The sequence below is a fragment of the Micromys minutus genome (assembly GCF_963924665.1).
Source record: "Micromys minutus genome assembly, chromosome: 1".
NCBI lineage: Eukaryota > Metazoa > Chordata > Mammalia > Rodentia > Muridae > Micromys > Micromys minutus.
The window spans coordinates 22,683,075-22,703,607 of record NC_137969.1 but is presented as its reverse complement, the minus strand read 5'-3'; the positions used below and the strand labels follow the sequence as shown (position 1 = coordinate 22,703,607).

Here is a 20,533-nt window from a genome sequence, read left to right as displayed (position 1 = left end):
GACACTTCCCCCCCCCACACAGGTGCCGCATATCAGATGTTTACATTACCACTCACAACAGTAGCAAGATTACAGTTATGAGGCAGCAACAAAATACTTTTACGGTTGAGAGTCACCACAACATGAGGAACTGTATTAAAGGGCCGAAGCATCAGGAAGGTTGGTTTAGGAAGCCTATTGAGGATATGGCTTTTGCAAAGATGGGAGTGAGGAAACAGCCCTCCTGGTCCTACTGGGTCAGGGCATCAATGAGCTCTCTCCTTCAGGCCTTACCGAAGTGTAGCCTGTCTGAAGGGATTAGAGTGACTGGATATTCCTACTCTGAACTAAAGCTGTCAGGGAAGACTCTAACTCAAGATGAACAGCTGCTCTTGAAGGTTACTTGTGTCAACTGGGAACCAACTATCAGGCTTCTAGTGCTTAAGAAGCCCTCTTCGTACTCTGTGCTGTAAGGTCCCCTGGAGGCCCCCATCCCCCTCAGTGTGCTGGGACCTTGGGGCAGATAGCAGTGGCAAAATATTGCTGGTTAGAATTTTAAAAGTTAACTTTATTGAGTTATAATTTTCTTCCCTGTTACTGTAACTGCAATTGAGATATAAAATGTTACCTCCATCAAAAGACTCCTTGTGTTTCTTTCTTCAGCTCCAGGCAGCCCCTGATCTACTTTCTAACACTGGGTTTAGAGTGAACTATTTTAGAATTTCATCATCTTTATAACATTCTAGAGACCTATTTTGTTTGTGATACACATAAATAGTTCTTTTTCATGGTTGAATAATATTCCACTGAATGGATATACCACAACTGGTTTCTTTATATACCTGTTGATGAATACTTGGTTGCTTCCAGGTTTGGTTTCTGGTACATCAGCATATGGGTTTTTATGTAGACATGGGTTTTGTTTCTCTTGGGTAAATACTCATGCATAGAATAGTGAGTGATTAGGTAACTGTGAAAAATGTTCTCTAAGTGACTAATATGGCTTTAAACTTGACTAGCAGTGTGAGAGTTCTCTATTTCCTTAGCAACATTTGGAATTATCAGGAATTAAATTTTGTCTGTCCTTACAGTGAATGATCTTGTTGTGCATTTTAACTTCCCTAATGGCTAATGGCACTGAGAACTTTTTTTTTCTGTACTTTTGACCTTTGAGAATTGTCTTTGCTAAAAACCTGTTTGAATACTTTCAGAGTTGGTCTTCTAGATTTCTCAGGGTTCTTTACATATGCAAGACACGAGCTCCCTGTCAGATGTTTATACAGTCTCCTGGCCTGCAGCTTATCTTTCTTTCTTTCTTTTTTCTTTTTGCAATGTCTTTTGAAACAGGCTTGAGATAATTCTACCAAAATGCCAAAGCAGAAACAGGTGAACCCAACTGGGATATTATCTCCATGGTACTTCTCTCAGGCTTCTGGGACACTGGGAGCCACCTTCCTCAGGCATCCAGTCAGCCAGGCAAGAGTCAGAGCCTGGGAGTCCGAATTAGGAAAGACCCAGCCTGAGATGGGTAGAGAGCAGAGTATCTTCAAAGACCAAAATCTCGCTTTCATGCACGAATGAGCTCTCAGGGGGCATGATGGTCATTGAAGCAGTCATATCTGCAAGCACTGAGCCTTGTGTCCAGATCCTACACAGGTTCGAATTCTTGCAACTGTCCAGCTCAGAGGACAACTGCTCACATCTGCAGAGAGTGGGTGGAGCCAAAGCAGATGGCTGGTCCTGTTTTAACCTGCTGGGGTGTCTCCTCTGCTCTGTCCCTTTTTGCTTTGTTCTGGGAACTGGGACTTGGTCTCAAATAAACACCAGTGACTGTGTTAGTTTCCACAGCTGCAGTAACAGTGTATTTACAGCTCAGACTGCAGGGATACTCTTCATCTTTCCCAAGCTTTAACTTCAAGATCAAGAGCCTTGCTTCCTCTGATGACGCAGGGTAGGGTCTGCCTCAGCCCCGCCCATGCATTCTCAAGGTCTGCCTCAGCCCCGCCCATGCATTCTCAAGGTCTGCCTCAGCCCCGCCCATTCATTCTCAAGGTCTGCCTCAGCCCCGCCCATGCATTCTCAGGGTCTGCTCCCACCCACCCCAGACTTCTCAGCATCTGCCCCAAACCCTCCTTTGCCTTCTGAGATCTGCCCTGGTCTTCTCCTCAATTCTGGTGTTCTTGCCTTTTAGCAGAGAGACTCCAATATTCATTGGTGGTCTCCCAGTAGGTGTCTGTTTCTAAAATTTCCCTACTTGGGGGCTCAACTCACTCCAGAAAAACCCAACCCTAGCTTAACTAACAATACCTGCAATGACCTATCTCCAAATGAGGTCACACGGGGGGGGAGGGGCAGGAGGGACTGGGGGTTTCAGTATGTGAATTTTAGGGAGTTACATTGAAAATGCCATGAGTCTCCATTGAGCCTTTGTGTAGTCTTCAGCAATTCCTGTTGGTGTTACCTGTTACTACCAGCATTCCCTAAGAAGAAAGTGGGGGTCTGAAAAGCTAGGCATCTGGTCCCAAAGCTGGCCCCAGGTCATGACCAACAACAGAACAGGGAGACCCTTAAGCCCAAACATGCCCCTATTGTGTCCCGTCACCCTCACCTTTACTCTCTGTATACATTAAACCCAGTATCTCACACCCATGGTGACTAAGAATGCAGACAGACTGTGACACTGGAATCTCAGGGCTCCTGGGACATTTGGAAACTCTTAAAGGTTTGTGTTTAGTCCAGTATAGCACAGTTTCAAGCTGTGGTGGCACGGCCAAGACCACAATGCTGTGGATTCTGCCCCTGACCTGTAATACCACAGTCTGTGCCTCCTACCAAACAAAGGCAGTGCTGGCTCCCTACGGTCCCTGTCCAACCACGGTGGACCCTCATCCTCATGGGTGAATGACACTTCCTCCCTGGAAGCTCAGTCATCTGAACAGCACAGTTGAAGCTTCAAAACACAGTCTGGAAAGCCAGCTGTTCTGCAAGATGGCGATTATTTATAGGCAGCAAGCTGCCAAGTGATGGCCACTGCCCAAATTAACAGCAGATCAAAAGAATGAGAGTGTCCTTCTATCTCAGCTTTATTAGGCCTTGGAGCCATTTTAATAGACTGTCAAAAATCTCAGTAAAGAGAGTGAAGAAAAAAAAAATCAGGCGTCCTTTTATTGATAGACAATTACCCTGAAGGGTTGGACGAAGTTCTCTGTGTAGCCCTGAAAAGCAGGTCACACAAACTTTGGAAAAGGCAGAGGACTCGCTGAGTTTGGGGGAGGAGAGGAGCTGCCATAGGCTTTGATCTTTGTTTCCATGACAACTCTTTCTCGCAGAGTTAAAGCATCTCGTCATTACTTTAACAAGCAGCTTAAACCAACTCGAAGGTAGTAGTTTATGCTTTGGGAAGCCAGGGACCTCAAACAGATCTCACAGGGGAAAACTCACAGTTTTAGGGGTGGAGACTCTGGGGGCAGGGTGAAGACTGGCTTTCCCGGGGGCCTTACACGTTCTCTGTTCTCCCTCATCTTTCAGGCCAGGCAGCAATGGCACCCTTTCTGCCTCGTGTCTTGCCTTTGCTTGTTGTCATTGTCATTGACCTTTTACCTCTTCCTTTAGTCGTGTCAAAGGTCCGATGCTTGCCCAGATAAGCCCAGGCGAATCTCCCAACCCTCACTCCTGACTACTCCCTCTGACCCAATCTCATGGCCTGTGGCCTCAGACCTGGGGATCTTTGGGACCCATTCATTTTATATCCCGACACAGATGGCGAGTGTTAAAGCTAATTTTATAAATATGCGGATCCATTTAAAGATGTATGGTAATTTCCCTATGCCCACCCCGGTGGTAAGTGGATGTCCCGGATGGAATTGTGGAGCTGTCCAGTTCTGAAGCTCATGTGTGAGATGCACACACACACACACACACACACACACACACACACACACACACACGTGGGCGGGGAGAGAATCAGTCCCTGGAAGTTCTCTTTGCAAGGACACAAGGACATGTACCTCACTTCAGGTGACAGGGTGTGACTTAACTGTCCACACAGAGCAGTGAGTACCTGCTGACCATGCCCCATCTTCCTGCCCTGTCAGTCACTTAGTGTCATTTGCTTACTCCCTAGTCTGTGTCTGGGTCCTTATACAAAAGGGGGAAAGGAACCACAGAGACGTCGAACAACTTGCTAGAGAGTCACCTGTCTCACAAGGAGCAAGGCTAGGATGGGAACCTGGTCCAACAACCTCACCCGTGGGCGGAGGAAAAGAAAGGAAATGGGGCACAGGGAGGCTGATACAGCCTTCATTACCAGAGCAACTTTTCAGACAGACTCTTTTCTGTCTCTACCATGCATCCCATTAAAGCAGCAGAAATAACAGTAGAAGGAAAGTCATTCTGCACCAGCCTTGGTTACAAAAGCAGGACCCCGGCTGGGAGGTTGATAGGGCCGCAGCCTCTCAGGTGCAGAACACAGCTACACACAGAGTAGAGATGGATGGGCATTTTCCAAGCTGCTCCTCACAGCTTGACTAGAGGCAACCTCTTTATTTTTACAAATCTGCTCCCAATAAGTTGGTGTTGGTTTCTGATAGCAACAAAACAAAAAATAAGATAAACCCAAATTCCAAACCCTCTTCTGCTTCCCCTGCCGTTTCCACCCCAGGCTGACCGAGTTCTATTGATCACAGTTGGAATTCATAACGGGATTGGTGCTGTCTACAGCTGGGGGCGGGATTTAGCAAATGACAAAGCATTGGGGTATTTTCCCCCTTAACTAAAAGCAGGTCAGGAAAGAGCAGGAACGTCCCTCAACTACATTTCTCATGGTCTCCATTTTGAAGAAGTCGGTTGTTAGAAAGATCCAGGAAGGCAAGGAGAAACAGTCTACCGAGAAGTCAGCAGGAGGGTAGAGAATCTGCCTGTTTGTGCTGACATCACTTTTGTTGGTGGAGACCGGCAAAAGAGGCTGGACCCTCGAGCATCTCTTTCCAGGTGAGAACCCACCCTCGGCCACATCAGACGTGTCGGCTCATACCTCTTTCATTTCGGAAGAATCCCAGGGGGTACCGAGTATCGACAGAGTGAAAGCCCAGCCCACACTCAGAAGAAAACAGATATGAGCACTTGCTCCATCAAGAGAGAAGATGAGGCCCAGAGAGGTTGGCCATGCTGTTCAGCATCACACAGCCAGAGCTAGGAAGAATTCAACTTGCTTTGATCGGAGACCCAAGGAGTTGAGATGCCGAGAGGAAGAGCCTAAGTGGGCTGAGGGTCTGTCTGTGGAGCACAAGGCTCTCCCAAATCCAGACTGGGTCCCTAACAACACCCGCCCTTCATGAAGCAAACCCTAGTGGGTTCCCTGGATGCCTGTGTGCCATCCAGCCCCTATGGCATCCTCAGGAGCCCTTGATGACTTACAGAGAAGATGGCAGCTAGCGTTTCAATTCCTCCCGTGCTCAGGGTGATGTACGGGATCTTGTCCTGAGGAATCCCAGCTTTCCCAAAGATGCTGTTGGTGTAGAACCAGATCTGTAAATGCAGAAAAGATCAAAGAAGGTCATCCAGAGACCTCAGCCTCCTCCCCACCCCACGATAGACTAGGGTGTGAGGCTCTCTGCCCCTTGCCAGAGTCACAGGTGAGCTTTGCCATGTAGCCATATGTCGCCGCCTCCCCGACCCCCACTTCTTCACTAACCGTCTCCTGTATTCTTGGGAGTGATGTCTGCCCACCCAAGACACTGCTTCCTACACTGCCTTGCAGTTAGGGACAGGTAGCAAAAGAAATATTGTTGGGACCAGCACGAACCTTCATATTACTCTTTTCTGTCTCTGGGTGTTTAGGACACCCATCCAGTCTGACATGTATTTATTTACTTGTTTGCTTATTTATTGTGGGAGTGGTGCCAGTGTGTGTTGGGGGAGGGGAGGTCACAAAAGAAGTCATAGGCTCAGTTCTCTCTTTCCACCATGTGAGGGGTGCTGGGGTTGAATGCAGGTTCCTGGTAGCAAGAACCTTCACTGGATGAGCCATCTCTCTGCCTTCGCCTCTTCCTCCTCTTCTTTTAGAGAAACTTTATCAAAGAGTTAGGCTCTCATGTTTGCTTTATGTATTTCCACTTTGCTCTCTATGGCCAGGATGCTGAGTGTGGTGGTTGGAGCCTTGGTAGCCCTCTTGGGTCATTAAGTATCCTTGGTTCAGTGTGCTCTGTGAGGATCCGAAACTCTCTGCTCCACAAAACATTTCACTAGGACCAGTAGAAACTTCTGCGATACACAGACAACAACACACACGGTAGAAATGATGTTCTTGAGCTCTGTGTACATGCATAGTCAGGTCCCAAGAAGACTAATTTCCCCCAAACCCCAAAATAAACCAAATATCCAGAAATGGGCTCAACCTGAATGACAGGAGGCTTTCTGGCAGTTAGATAAAAACCGGCTTTCCCAGGGAGCTTTGGAAAGGGATTCCTATCTGCGGAAAGGAAGCATTTCCATTACCTCTGCCTAAGGGATGTATGGCTACCTGGGGTACCTATCAGCATATAAAAGCCCACACTGGCCTCCAGGCTCCCTCAGGATGCCCTTCTCACCTGCTCCCCACCCTGAGCTTCCTCCAGCACAAAGGATTCCCTCCCAGCAGCTACTAGTTCTTCTGATAAGCCTTTACCCCATTCTACACTCTTATTCTCGCCTATACTCTCTCTCAACTCTGGCTACCCACTTACTTCCTTACTGTCTCTTGCTTCCTTTCTCCCACCTCCCTACCCCAGCCGTGTCCAGGCCGCTGGCCCTGTTCAGTCTCCTTTCTCTGTTCCAGATGTTCTCTCTCCCGATGGCCCTGGCTTTTCTCTTTCTCATATCTACAGCACAAACCTTAACTGTAATATGGGGTCAGTCATGCTGGCAGCTTCTCTACCGCACCCCCTCACACACAAAAGCATCCGGACTGTGAAGCTGATGCTCACAGCTTTGATGTCAGGCACAGCATTGACTGTACTATCCTGATGCTTGTGTGAGGAAGCCCTTGTTTCTAACATATCTTGTTACAAACACTTGTTTGAGAAGCCATTCATGCCCAGGGCAGGGAGAATCAGGACTAACATATTCAACGGCTGGTTAGGTTTACAGTGGCAATTTTTTTTTTCATAGGGTCTCCCAAACACCCAGAAACACAGTGCAAAGGAGCTACTAGTCTTAATCCTTGGATCAATGGGCAGAGATGGCTTTTAATGTTCCCATAAAGACCCATTGCACCGTGTTATCTGCATTCCCACTGAACGGGTAGGGAACATGGGACTTTAGGTTCTGTCAGAATGAATGTTGGCTGCCACATCTGCAGGGCACAGAGGCAGTACCTCACTAGTCCACCAGTTCCTGCAGCTCTGGGGCTACCTATCATTCTGATACTCTCCTGATGATCCCTGGATACTTCCCCGTGGGGTAGTCATGGCTTCCAAGACCCAGTCACAATTAGATTGTGGACTCAGTTAAGAGAGGTTCTTTATTGTCACTGTGGATTTCTGTGCCTCCGGGCTCAGTGCCTTCCCCTCACAGGGAGGCAGAGCTTCCAGCCCCGTCAACACTTGGTGTATATTTCCCTACAGAAGCTATTCTCCAGCCCCGTACCACCTCAGCTTCTCCAACCCCCCCCCCCACCCCTTATGTCTCTAGTTTCCATCCTCCCTGAAATGGCATCGCTGCAGACATCCTCAGCAGGTTGAAAGTCAGTGGCGGGAGTCACCGTGCAAGTCATTCTGTGTTTACTGTAGTATGGCTGTGAGGAGGGCTGAGCTCTCTTGCTAAATGCATCTAGACAGCAGTAGGCAGAAGTTGTCCCTTCCCTCCCAGCCCCAGCCTAGAGCCTGTGAGGTCTGCAGGGCTTGCCTGTCCCCTTTGGCCTGGTCCATGTAGCACCCTGCCCCCACCTTCATTTCAAGAAGCAGGAGGTGACTGCCTTCACCTTGACCTCTGTATGAACTGAAGGAGATACGATTGGACAGTGTCAGGCCCTTGTGAGAAAGAAGAAAGTGGCCAGGACACTCAGAGGCATGGAATCACAGAGCGGGAGCTGTCCCCATCTCATCAAGTCAGCATGAGCATTCCTTCCACTCACTTTCTCTTTTGCAGGCAGCCTCAGGTTCCCTACTGCCGTGGTTCTAACATGACAAAGTACCTAGAAAAAAACCTTCATATAACAAATAGGCATCCTTCTAGATGGTTCCATCTCTCCATGGAGATATTCAGACTCCTTAGGAAGAAGAGCCTTGGTTGTTAGTCACTGTGGAAGGCATCTGATGCCCTCCTCCTTGGGGGTGTGTCCTTGAGGAGTCCCACAGGGCCAGGGCTGATGTCTTTCAGAGTGTCCTAATACCTTGCTCTCAGGTCCTGACATGGTGTTTTGATGAGGCAGCAGCATGCCATGTAATCATTCTATCTATGAGAGGACTGAGGAGAAAGCAGGAGCCACTCCCTTTGTAATGACACCAGAGTAGAGAGGTGGCCCCTGGGAATCTGCTCTTCTTGCAGTACGTGCCATGATATGGACCCCTCCACTGTCACCTGTGACTTTTAACTCCTCTATCTGCCTTTGGCTGTAAACACAGTGGCCATGGGCTAAAAGATTCGGTCTGACCATTTAGTTAGTGTGTGGCTTAATTTTGTCTCGCCTATGAATGGCTGTTCTGGTAGTGACCAAAGAGCTTAGCAAGAGGTAACTTAAGTGGATGGTTTTTGTTGTTTGCTTTTGGCTCGTGGTTTGAGAGGATACGGTCTGTCATAGTGGGATTCATAGAGCTGAGACTCCTTATAGTCTTACAGACCAAGAAGTGAAAAGCAGATGGGACACTGGGCTATGACCCCTGAAAATTGGAGGAACACATTTTCTCCAGTTTGTCTCTGTCTTCTAAGCTGTCCACAGTCTCCACACACAGCACTAGCACCTGCTCCTTAACACATGGGGGCTGTCCACATTCAAACTGCAATACCCAGAGCAAGATAATGCTGACCTGGGTGTGCTTGCTGGACATGGAAGGACCTGTGGTCCTTCCAGAACATCTCTGTGTTAATCCCAGAATCTGGGCATCTTAGTTTACACAGCAAGTCTGACTCTAAACATGGTCAGGGCCTGGGGGCAGCAAGTTTTGCTGGTTTTCCTCCTTATGAAGGAAAAATGGGGAGACAGATTTGGAAAAAGAAGGTGTAGGGGTGGAAGAAAAAGGAGAGAAAAATCAAACATGCTATATTGCAGCTGACTCTGAAGATGGAGGGAGAAGACCAGAAGCCAAGGGAAGGAGGCAGCTCCTAGAGATCTGGGAACGGATTTTCTCCTGCAGTGTCCAGGATGGGGTGTGCCTGATTTGTTATGAAGACCTTTGACCTCCAAAGCCGTACAATGACAAGTGGTTTGACGCCTCTGGATGTCAGTGCTGTGATTTTTTTTTTTAGTGTCCAGAAATGCACACACTGGAGAGACGTGATTCTTTTATGTATTATGCTTTACCTGGGGGGTGGGTACTTCCCACACACGGTGATCTAAGGCTCTGTTTTGAGGTCTAGGCCTGGTCGTTTATTAAACATCTTTTGCTTGCTCTCTTAGGCTTTCCCCCTGCTGAGCAGAACCTACTTGAATTTTCTCTATGGGTCCTTCTCAGGTCCCAGTTTAAAGCACAAGTGCGTTCCCTACCTTTGTTCTATCAAGAGCTTTGCTGTGAAGCGTTATGTTTGGCTGCAGGCCAGGATACACACAACATGGGTCTCTTGGGACTAAACCAGCTAAAATAGGCCGGGTTTAAAATGACCACACACAAGACAAACATAAGATTGGAACAGTTATCAAGTAGACGCCCTGGACCATCAAATGTCTTCTGTGAGTGCCCTATGCCCCGAATCATCAACTCAGATGTGAGACAAACTGTCACAATTCTCCCTCCCTCCCTCCCTCTCTCTCTCTCTCTCTCTCTCTGTGTGGGGGGTGCATGTGTGGTGTGTGTGTTTGGTACATGTGTGGTGTGTGTGTGTATGTGTGGTGCATGTGTGGTGTGTATGTGTGTGTGTGTACATGTGTGGTGTGTGTATGGTGCATGTGTGTTGTGTGTGTGTGTGGTGCATGTGTGTTGTGTGTGTGTGGTATGTGTGTGGTACATGTGTGGTGTGTGTGGTGTATGTGTGTTGTGTATGTGGTGCATGTATAGTGTGTGTGTGGTACATGTGTGGTGTGTGTGTATGGTGCATGTATGGTATGTGTGGTACATGTGGCATGTGTGTATGTGTGTATGTGTGTGTGTGTGTGTGTGTGTGGTGTGCATGCGTGGTGTGTGTGGTGCATGCATGTTGTGTGTGTGTGTGTGTGGTGTGCATGGGTGGTGTGTGTGGTGCATGCATGTTGTATGTGTGTGTGGTGTGTGTGGTACATGTGTGGTGTGTGTGGTGCATGCATGTTGTATGTGTGTGTGGAATGTGTGGTGTGTGTGGTACATGTGTGTTGGTTGTGTGATGTGTGTGTGTGTGTGTGTGTGTGTGTGCACGCGCACACATATCTGTGCATGTCTAGGTCAGAGGGCAACCTTGGGTGTCATTCCAGGTGCATCTCTCAGCAGCTTGGGCTTGCTGATTCAGGTAAAATGTAGATAAGGTGTGACTCATCTGACTTGTCTATAAAATGGGACCAGGTATTTCCTTCAGTCTCTGCTCCACTCTTCGTCCCTGTATTTCCTAAATGAGTATTTTGTTCCCCCTTCTAAAAAGGACTGAAGCATCCACATTTTGATCTTCCTTCCTCTTGAGCTTCACATGGTCTGTGAACTGTGTCTTGGGTATTCCGAGTTTTTGTGCTAATATCCACTTATCAGTGAGTGAATACCATGTGTGTTCTTTTGTACCTGGGTTACCTCACTCAGGATGATATTTTCTAGTTCCATTCAATTGCCTAAGAATTTTATGAAGTCATTGTTTTAATAGCTGAGTAGCTATTTTAATTGCTCCATTGTGCAAATGTACCACATTTTCTGTATCCATTCCTCTGTTGAAGGACGTCTGGGTTCTTTCCAGCTTCTGGCTATTATAAATAAGGCTGCTATGAACATGGTGGAACATGTGACCTTGCTATATGCTGGAGCATCTTTTGGTATATGCCCAGGAGTGGCATAGGTAGTACTATGTCCAATTTTCTGAGGAACCACCGGACTGATTATCAGAGTGGTTGTACCAGCTTACAGCCCCACCAACAATAGAGGAGTGTCCCAGAGAAAGGTCATTCTGAAACTGCCCCACCTGGGGATCCACATGCAGCCACCAAACCCACAACTATTGCTGATGCCAAAAAGTGCTTACTGTCAGGAGCCTGATATGGATGCCTCCTCAGAGGCTCTGCCAGAGCCATACTGATACAGAGGAGGATGCTTGCAGCTAACCATTGGATTGAGCACAGGGACTCCAATAAAGGAATTAGAGAAAACTGAAGGAGACAAAGAGGTTTGCAACTCCATAGGAAGAACAACAATATCAACCAACCAGACACCCCCAGCCCGAGCTCCCAGGGACTAAACCACCAACCAAAGAGCACATATGGAGGGACCCATGGCGCCAGCTGCATATGTAACTGAGGATGGCATTGTCTGCCTTTGATTTTGTGAAGGCTCGTATGCCAAGTGTAGGAAAATGCCAGGGTGTTGAGGTGGGAGTGGGGGGGGTGGGAGGGAGAACATCCTCATAGAAGCAAGGGGAGGGGGTACGGGAGAGAGGGGAACCTGGAAAGGGGATAACATTTGAAATGTAAATACATAAAATATCTAATAAAAATGGGACCAGGTATAATTTGACAGGACAGGTTTCCCAATGGACCTTGAGCTATCTATAAATACGCCACAATGTCTTTCTTATCTCAGAAGTACATATGATGCCCCCACCCTGCAGGACTCCTTGGGAACAGAGCAATGTAACCAATGGGAAAGTTCCTGCCTGGCAGTAGTGGCCAGTGTCTCCCAGGGGATCATATTCATCTAAATGAAGGAACAGAGCATATTTTAAAGCCACCTACTGTTTTTATCTGGGTTAGTTCTCGGCTATAGCCTCTGGGCTGTGGACGAGAAGGCTGCAGTGCAGAAGAGGGCCTGGACCCAAGCCAGGGTGCCAGACTTATGGCTGACATTTACGACTAAATAGCACGTGTCCTTTTGTGTATAAAATGGGAGATGTGTTCTGGGGCTGCCTGGTAGTGAGGTGGGGAAAGCCTGAAAACCACAGGTGGAATAATCTGAGTGGGACATTGAAAACTCTTTCTGCTTGAGGATTAAGTACCTAGAACTTGGGGTTCAGACAATTGGTGTTCAAATCTCCTTTATACAGCATCTAACTGTGAACCTTTGGAAAAATATCTCAGTGTCTCTGTGCATAACAGTGGGGTCTGAAGGAAAGCTCCTGGTGCCACAAATCGCTAATGTATGCACCTGATCAGGGCCACAGCTGAGCACGTAGTCAGGCCACAGGAAGCAGATGGCTGAGGTTCATGGGGATAGCCACGTGGAAAGCCAGGACTCGGAGTTAGTCTGGAGATCTCTGTCCTGACTCAGGGTAAACACGTGAGCTTGGAAACTAAAAACAGTCGCCACCCTACAACCTACCAGATGGATTTTTCTGGCCCAACTCTGTGCTGTGGGCCTTGAAGGACACCAGCACGATTCATCCATTACAGATGGAAAATGAGGGCCTGGGGGAGGAGACAGGTCTGCCCAGCAATGGCCTGGCTTTCCATTTAGGTGCCTCATTAACCATGGACTCCACATGTCCTTAAGACCCCAAGGGTGGGCCTCAGGACACAGTGTATTGTTGAGAGTCTGATACGCCTGGCCCTGAGTTTGTCTAAGGGAGGAACCTGAAGAATGGGCAGCGACCACTCTGGTCCTAGGCTGAGCTGTTGATTCCCCAACTCCTCTTAGTTCTCACTTAACTGGACCAAGGCAAAAGACAAAAATGGCTAAGGAGCAAAGTGATCTCAGTTTTACACTAATGTTTCCAAAAATAGGATGTAGAGTTGTTGAAAATTGGCAAAATGTGTGGCCAAGATCGTCTTAGGCAGCCATTTCCCGCTTCTGGACAGGAGCATTTCTGTCACTCCCTGAGCTACCTAGACGGCAGTGGGATGTGCCGGGCTCTAGTTGAGCAGGTACCAATCACCTGGGCTCTCTGGAGGCCTTCCCCACAGCGGCTCTTCCCTCCCTCTGAGCTGTGTGCCCAGAAGCCCGTCTGCATCCCTTGAAGGATGGAGAACTGACCACACCCCGAGATGAGGCATCCCACTGTTTCCCAGAAGGAAGCAATCACACCCAGATTCCTCCTCACTTCTCAAATTTAGGGATTTTACCCTCTGGGACACTGGAGAGAGCTAGAAGCCTGGGGCCTTTAGGGAGAGCTCAGCTCAGAGTCCAACAAGCTGAAGCCAGCACAGCCAAGACTGCTTCTATTGAAATCATGTTGGTCCTCTGTCCCTTTGACTTCTTGGGCCTGTTTATTGAGAACCATGACTCTTACGTATTTCCAGGGACACACAGTAGGACAGCTGGTGTCAGGACAAGGACAACTTTACTTGGATAAGATTGCTCCATATCCTTCTATCCCATTCTACAGAGGTGGAAACCGAGGATAAGCCAAGTTCCACAGATGCTCAAAGGCACAGCTCAGTGGAGGCTTACAGAGCTGGGTTTGAAGTTAGACACCCAGTGCTCACACCCTGAGCCACCCCCCATACTGGCCTTCTTTAGGTTCTCTTTGGTGCTGATGCTGGTGTGTGTGTGTGTGTGTGTGTGTGTGTGTACACTCACCGCATTGAGTCCACAGAGTTGGTAGCTGGCCATGGTGATAATGACAGTGATAACCTGCCATCGAACAAAGGGTGCCCTCAGAAGCTCCAATACGGATACCAGGCGGAGGTTCCTTTGCACACGGCTCTCAGCCAGGGCCTCCTCTAGCTCTTGGGAGACATCTGCTTTCCCCAGAAATGTTTGAAAGGCTGTGAAGAAGAACAGGCAGGGAGTGGGATGTTAGCCATCTAGGATGCTGGCCCTGATTGGATGGGCCCCCACTACCTGCACATATGCTTATCAGAGATCTTTGGGATCTGTACAAAAACTATATTTAAAAATAGGAAGATTGAGGCCCAGAGACACACACCAACTTTCCTGAAGTCACTGAGGGGGCTGAGAGAGAACCTGGGTGTCTCAGTCACCACCCCTCTCCCCAGAGAAGCAGAGCATGCCCGGAATTCAAATCCATGTCTCAGGACAGTTGTCTCCCTTTATCTTCTACAGACAGTCCTGCCCCTCACAGCTGGGGACAAGCTACACATGGAGCATGTCAAACCTTGCTTTAGACCTCACCCACCAGAACTGCTATTCCAGTGAACATTTACTGAGCACCTCCTGTTTGCTTGGCCCATTCTCACTAGGGATTTAGAGAGAGAGGTCAATGGTCACCTACATACAAGTTTGCAAACCCCAAAGTTGCCTCTATGGGCAAAAAGAGGATTGAACCTAAGGACCCTCATTAAAGCTCATTCTATGTGACCCTCTGAAATGTGCATGTCCTGAGTAGGAGAGTGAAGACCCACACATTCTCTTGATGGATATATTTCTAAGTCAAGCATTGCAAATCTCCAGCCATTGGAGGAACCATATTTTAACCCCAATAAAAGCAGACCACTGAGATCCTAACAGCCAGGTCGCACACCATGCTCTGAGAGTGGAGGCTTCCATATTCATTGCCCCAAGTCTCCCCCTACAGGGAAGGATAGCAATGGTGATGGCTCCTGTGGATAGTCCATTCGTACACACCAGGCACTGTTCTTAATAACACGGCTCCCACACCTCGGGTGTGTGAGATTGTTCTTTTTAAGCAGAAAAGAAAAGCGGCTAAGCCCATTCCAGATTTTCCAGGCAGTGAGTTCAGGTGGCACGGAGGCACTGCGAGCTGCTCCCAAGCACGCCTTTGGAAGCTGTGATTTAATGGTTTTGCCAGCCCTGGTTAATCGTACTGGAGAAAAGTGACTGGGTTTTTACTACACACCAGACCACTGTATTCCTAAATTCTCTTCCAAGTTGAAAATGCTACATCTTTGTTATAAAACAGGTTCTTAGTTTGCATATTTCCATTCCAAAACATGGAAAACTTTATCCCTAACCCTCTCACCTTGAAGCTCTTAGGCAAATTCAATGCACAGAACTCATTAGAATTTCTCTGCACAAGCCTTGTCCTTGCTGACACTCCAGGGTCGGGTTCTCTTATTCCCTGAATTTTATCTTCCCAGCATCCCCTCCTACATGGTTATTGTATGTTGAAGCCCCACCTCTCCACCCCATCATCTTCTGTAAGGACCAGAGAACAGGATCCAGGGTAATTTTGTTAGTATGGCTCAGATAGTAAATCTAGAACTTTCCCCCATAACAAGGATCTCTACTTTGATATCAAGGACTTCTTGGACTGAGTAGCTGCAATGGGGACATTCGTGCATGGTCCTCTTATGGTACCTGTGAATGTGATCTCGGGAAACAGTCACCTAGTGAGGGCTGGTGGTGATGCTGGGGTAGAACAAATGGGTGCTGGAGCTCAGTGAGAATGGAAGCATGGAGGAGGCTGGGGGATGCAACTGCCATCCAAGCACAGTGTGGGTACTGGAAGACCAAGCATGTGAGGACACTGAGGATGCAGGAGAACTACCAATGCCAGAACACTGAGGATGCAGAACCGAGGATGCTAGGGTACCAAGGTTACGGAAGACTAAAGGCACGGAGGCTCTAAGGATACTGACCACCATCACTAGCTAGGAGAGGAGTATGACTCTGCTGGTATTTTGACTTCAGACTTTTGGTCCCCAGAACAAGTGTAGATGTAGTTAGTTGCTTTGAGCTGGCAGGCAGCCTGGGACTCTGTGCAGTGGTGGCGGCCATACTTTGTCTATATGAGTGTTCTTTACCTCTTGCAGAGCAAAACCCAGAGTGGTCTGGAGGCTTCTTTCCCATAACAAAGAAGGCAAAAGAACGTCATGTGGAACACTCACAGTGATCCTTTGTGATCACATGCAGAGAGATGCTCTGAGAAGCTCTGTGTCTTACACAGTGCAGAACTAAGGACTTCTAAGAATAGGAATTTTGGCAAAGCCTTTCTATTCCGCTGAGACTGGTATTTAAGATCAGGATGTCATGGGGCTTCTAAAGCAAGCCCAAGATCTCTTCATTATCCACCTAGTAGTGGTGTCCTACATTGGGGAAGAAGTGGTGTAGAAGGAGATGTTGAGGTTCTAAGTAGTTTAATAAAATTTTATTGTAACTGGGCCTGGAACTTTATGGTCTGTTTGAGGGTGTGGGAGACCCCCACACTGTGGAGAAGCCAGAGGGGTACTGTTGTTTTCTGTTACAGTAGTGTTTGATTATTGTACACAGGAAGGCTGATGGTTAGCAAAATATACAAGCTTAGAGAGATATTGCGTTGGTCAGATGTGGTTAGGTGTGTCTTGGAGAGCTGCAGTTTGGTGATCCTGCAAAAGCCTCCACATATAGGAGTGCTGTAGAGTAGAGAGACCGTCTGCCCATTCTAAGGTACTTTGCCTGGGGAGAGAGCTTGTGTTCTTTGCATTATGGCCAGAGGTGAAGTCAGCTGGATGGCCTTGAGCTGCCTCCACCTAAAAGGTGACAATAGCTTGGCCCCTACTCACTTAACTGGAGCCTTCCAAGGATGTAGAGGAGGAGTTAGAGACTTCTGTTAATAGCAACTGGACCTAGAGAGAAATCTCTCTTTTGGCTTGCAAGAGCTTTAACGAAGGCGCTCCAGGTAAGAGATAGGGATTCGCTCTTTGGGCTTTGCAGGAACCTCAGAGAAGCCCAGGCAGGACACAGGCGAAACAGTTGTCTAGGAAGGAGAGCTAAGGAGCCCTCTTGGATTTGAAGGAGCTCAAGAGAAAGGTAGACTAGCTTGCTTGTAGACTAATATGACATACGGAGAGATTTCTAAAGAGCTAGGCGGGTAGCTGTAGAGTGAAGCTTGTGAGTAGATACTTTGTATACAGTTCAGAAAATGAAATTATGGCTCTGACCTCTGCTCCTGCCTCCCATGTCTTTATGGGTATAAATATTGGATAATTTAAATTTAAATGATCACGTGCTACAGTTTTCCTTTGTGATCAGTGCACAGGGATGTGTTGCTTTTGTGCAGTTTAAAGCCAGTGAATTGGGTAACAATTAGCACATTGGAGGCTGATGATTTGGTCTTTTGATTGAATTGATCTAAAAAATATACAGGTATTTTATAAAGAACCTGCCAAGGCTTCAAGGCATGGTCGTGCAGGCATGTAATCTTGGCCCGGGTGAATGGGAATCAGGGGCACCGGGAGTTCAGGGTCATCATGGCTACTGTGGTGGTTTCAATGGGATCTCCTCTATAGGCTCATGTGTCTCAATGCTCCATCCCCAGCTGATGGTGCTGTTTGAGGAGGCTCATACTTCCACCAGCAAGAAGGAAGTGTGTCTCTAGGGGTGGGCTTTGAGAGCTTGAGGTCTTGGTCTACTCCCAGTGTGTTCTTTCTGCTTTCAAGATGTGAGCCCTAAGCTTCTGCCCTTGCCATCATGCCTGACACTCGCTGCCATGCTGGACTCTTATTCTTCTGGAAACGTAAACACAAATGCGTTCTTTCTTCTATGAGCCGCCTTGGTCATGCTGTTTTATCATAGCATCAAAACAGTAACGCATACAACTACACGGTGAACTTGAGCTCAGGCTCAGGCTACAGGGGACTGAGTAAACAATGAAAAAAAAAACAAACAAAAATCCTCAAAGAAATTAAAGATGTAAAAACTAACAAATGGAAGCACAAACCAAGTTGTGACACAATGGGGACACTGCCTGAACTCCAATTACAAGGCACTTCCAGTCTCAAGGGATCTGACTGGTGCTGCCTAGCAGAGAATGTAAAATTAGCAAATAATTCATCTACGTGCTCAAGATAAGGGAGACGTTTCTGCAGGGGTGTGAAGGTAGCAGTGTTTAAATGAAGTCATCTTTGGATGAAAAGAGATCTTTGGAAATGTGTCTGTCTGGGAGTCGAGACTGTATACTCAGATCACCAGTGAGAATTCTTGTATTTGTACACTTAAAACTGAGTTCAGATCCCAGGACCCTTGCAAAGCCTTGGCAGCGCATGTCTGTAAGCCCAGAACTCTTATGGCAAGATGGGGAGGAAGAGCCAGAATTCCTAGACCACCATGGCACACACAGCTGCAAAACAAACAAAGAAATCCCCCAAAACAAAGAGCGATCTTCGGAAATGGGGTAGAAGGTCAGGACCAACACCTGAGGTTTCCCTCTGACCTCTGCATAAATAGCATGCTGTGGTACACTCATGCCTGAAGTCACACATAATGCAGGAAGAGCGGGGAGAGAGGGAGGGGGAGGGGGAGACAGAGAGAGAGACAGAGAGAGAGAGAGATAGAGAAAGAGAGAGAGAGAGATAGAGAAAGAGACACACACACACACACACACACACACACACACAGAGAGAGAGAGAGAGAGAGAGAGAGAGAGAGAATAATAAAAACCACAGCATCTATCTTGAAGAGTTTTTTTTCTACTATTCCTGCTTTACAATAATTCAAATGAGTTTCTGTGGGCTTTGCAAAATTGTGCTTGTCTATATAAGAAGTGAATCATTTTATTACTTTACCAGGGTTGCTGACTGACACTGGGGACAATAGAGAATTTTTTTCTGGCCATGTTTTCGCTGTCTCCAGATGCTTTGTTCCAGGGATGGTGCTGTGTGGTGAGTGGGATGCACCAGGTCAGCAGCCTCATTGCCTCGGCCTATATACAGGTTCTGTGGGTTCATCTTACTGCCAAGGACAATACCGAAACCACCTTGGCTCCTATTTTTCCCTCTTTAGAAGATAAACTAGTTCTCTCCCACCTCTCTCTCCCTCCCCCTTTATCTCTCTCTGTCAAACGCGCGCGCGCACACACACACACACACACATACACACAGAGGTGGGAGGAGTGAGAGAACATATTCTGCAGGCTTCTTGCCCTTATTCAGTTCTCCTGGGAGTGCCCCCGCCCGCCCCTAGGTAATAAGGTTAGTGTTGTTACTCTTCAGGTGAGAACAGGAAAGGGACTTGGCCTGAGACTGGGTGCCTGAAAGCACAGCCTAGGGCTTTTGTATGAGGAGGCTGCAGGTGTGAACGCTGGAAGGCCAACAGCTCAATATACCGCTGCCCGGCACAGGTGGGTTGGTCTCACTGGACTTCTGAGCAGCCCCTGAAGGAATAGCTCCCAGAATGTCTTCCACCAGGAAGGCTGGATGCTCATCTGAAAGGAATTAACTCCCCACACATCCACACCGGACTGTATGTGGGCTGGATGGGCTCCTGCCCGTGGAGAACATATGGTGTGTTGAAGGCATGGAACTATCTGCTCACATCTGTGCTCACAGCTGTCTCACAGCTGGATGACAACTGCAATGGAAAGGTACAGGAGTGTTCCTGTGACTAGCAGGTGTTCCCGAAGACTCCTTCTGAGCACTAGTAATGGCCCCTGGGAGTAATGTCAATGTTCTTGCTTGACCCGAGCTTGTCCCACCCACAGAAAATTCCCATTCTCTTATAAGACTTGATCCCTCTGTTTCTGTTTTCTAAATGTTAAAAGGCAGTAAGGCAGAGCTGGCAATAGTCTTTGTTGGCATGAGCTGCTGGAAGGAATAGCCCAGGATGAGTTCCCTCACCTCTCTCTCTCTCTCTCTCTCTCTCTCTCTCTCTCTCTCTCTCTCTCTCTATCTCTCCCTGGTTTCTGAGTGCCATCCTGCTGGGGCTTAGGACCTCAATATATAAATTAGAAGTGTACAAACCTTTAGTCCCTAACAAGAACTAATACTGCCCTTACCCTTTGATTCCCTGCCTTCCTTTCTTCTCCCTTTGCACCCTGAGTTCTGGGTAGACACAGGAGACACCCCTGGGTTTGCTCATGCTGTCCCCCTGCCATCAGGTACATCAGCACGAGCTCTTTGAGTTAGTGTTAGCGTGAACTACACTGTACTCAGAGCATGAAGAGGGCTGTATAGAATTAAGTCTTTCCCACCTTAAGCCTGTGAAGAAGAACATTTCCTTTAGCCTGTCTTTAGAGAAGGGAGACCTGAAGTACAAGAGACTGGGCAGGTAGGTATTGGGGTGCACACTGCTTGCAGCTAAGTAGTAGCTATCATGGTGGCTTCTGTTTTCACTCAGCCCTGTCAGAACTGGAAGCTGTTGACAGCAGTACAAACCTTGAGATGTTTCTAACAGAGTCTGGTATGAGTGGAGTTCTTGCTGTCCTTGGTAAGGTCAGAACAAGGTCACAGGCAGGAGATCTGAAGTGAGGGCATTGGACCAGCATGAGGACAGCCTGACTCACATGACTAAGGATGAACTGGCTTTGGGGACTGTGAAGTCTTTCTCCCAGAAGTGTACACAGAGTCTTGGTGACTACCTCAGGGAAACTGTGGACCCAGACCCAACAGGAAGACAGATGGACAAGTGGGTCTCTGTCTAAGTGT

The 20,533-nt window shown here is 47.8% G+C and overlaps 1 protein-coding gene across 3 annotated transcripts in view; it reads right to left on the bottom strand.

The window, feature by feature from the left end:
• The window catches only part of SLC2A9 (solute carrier family 2 member 9), a 106,675-nt gene that overhangs the window by 33,024 nt on the left and 53,118 nt on the right, over positions 1–20,533 (bottom strand). For all 3 annotated transcript variants that reach the window (XM_080917482.1, XM_080917481.1, XM_080917483.1), the window contains exons 7-8: positions 13,791–13,978; positions 5,395–5,505 (exon numbers count right to left, since the gene is read on the bottom strand). In XM_080917482.1, coding sequence (XP_080773608.1) covers positions 5,395–5,505; positions 13,791–13,978 — 299 coding nt within the window. The remainder of the gene's footprint in view (positions 1–5,394; positions 5,506–13,790; positions 13,979–20,533) is intronic.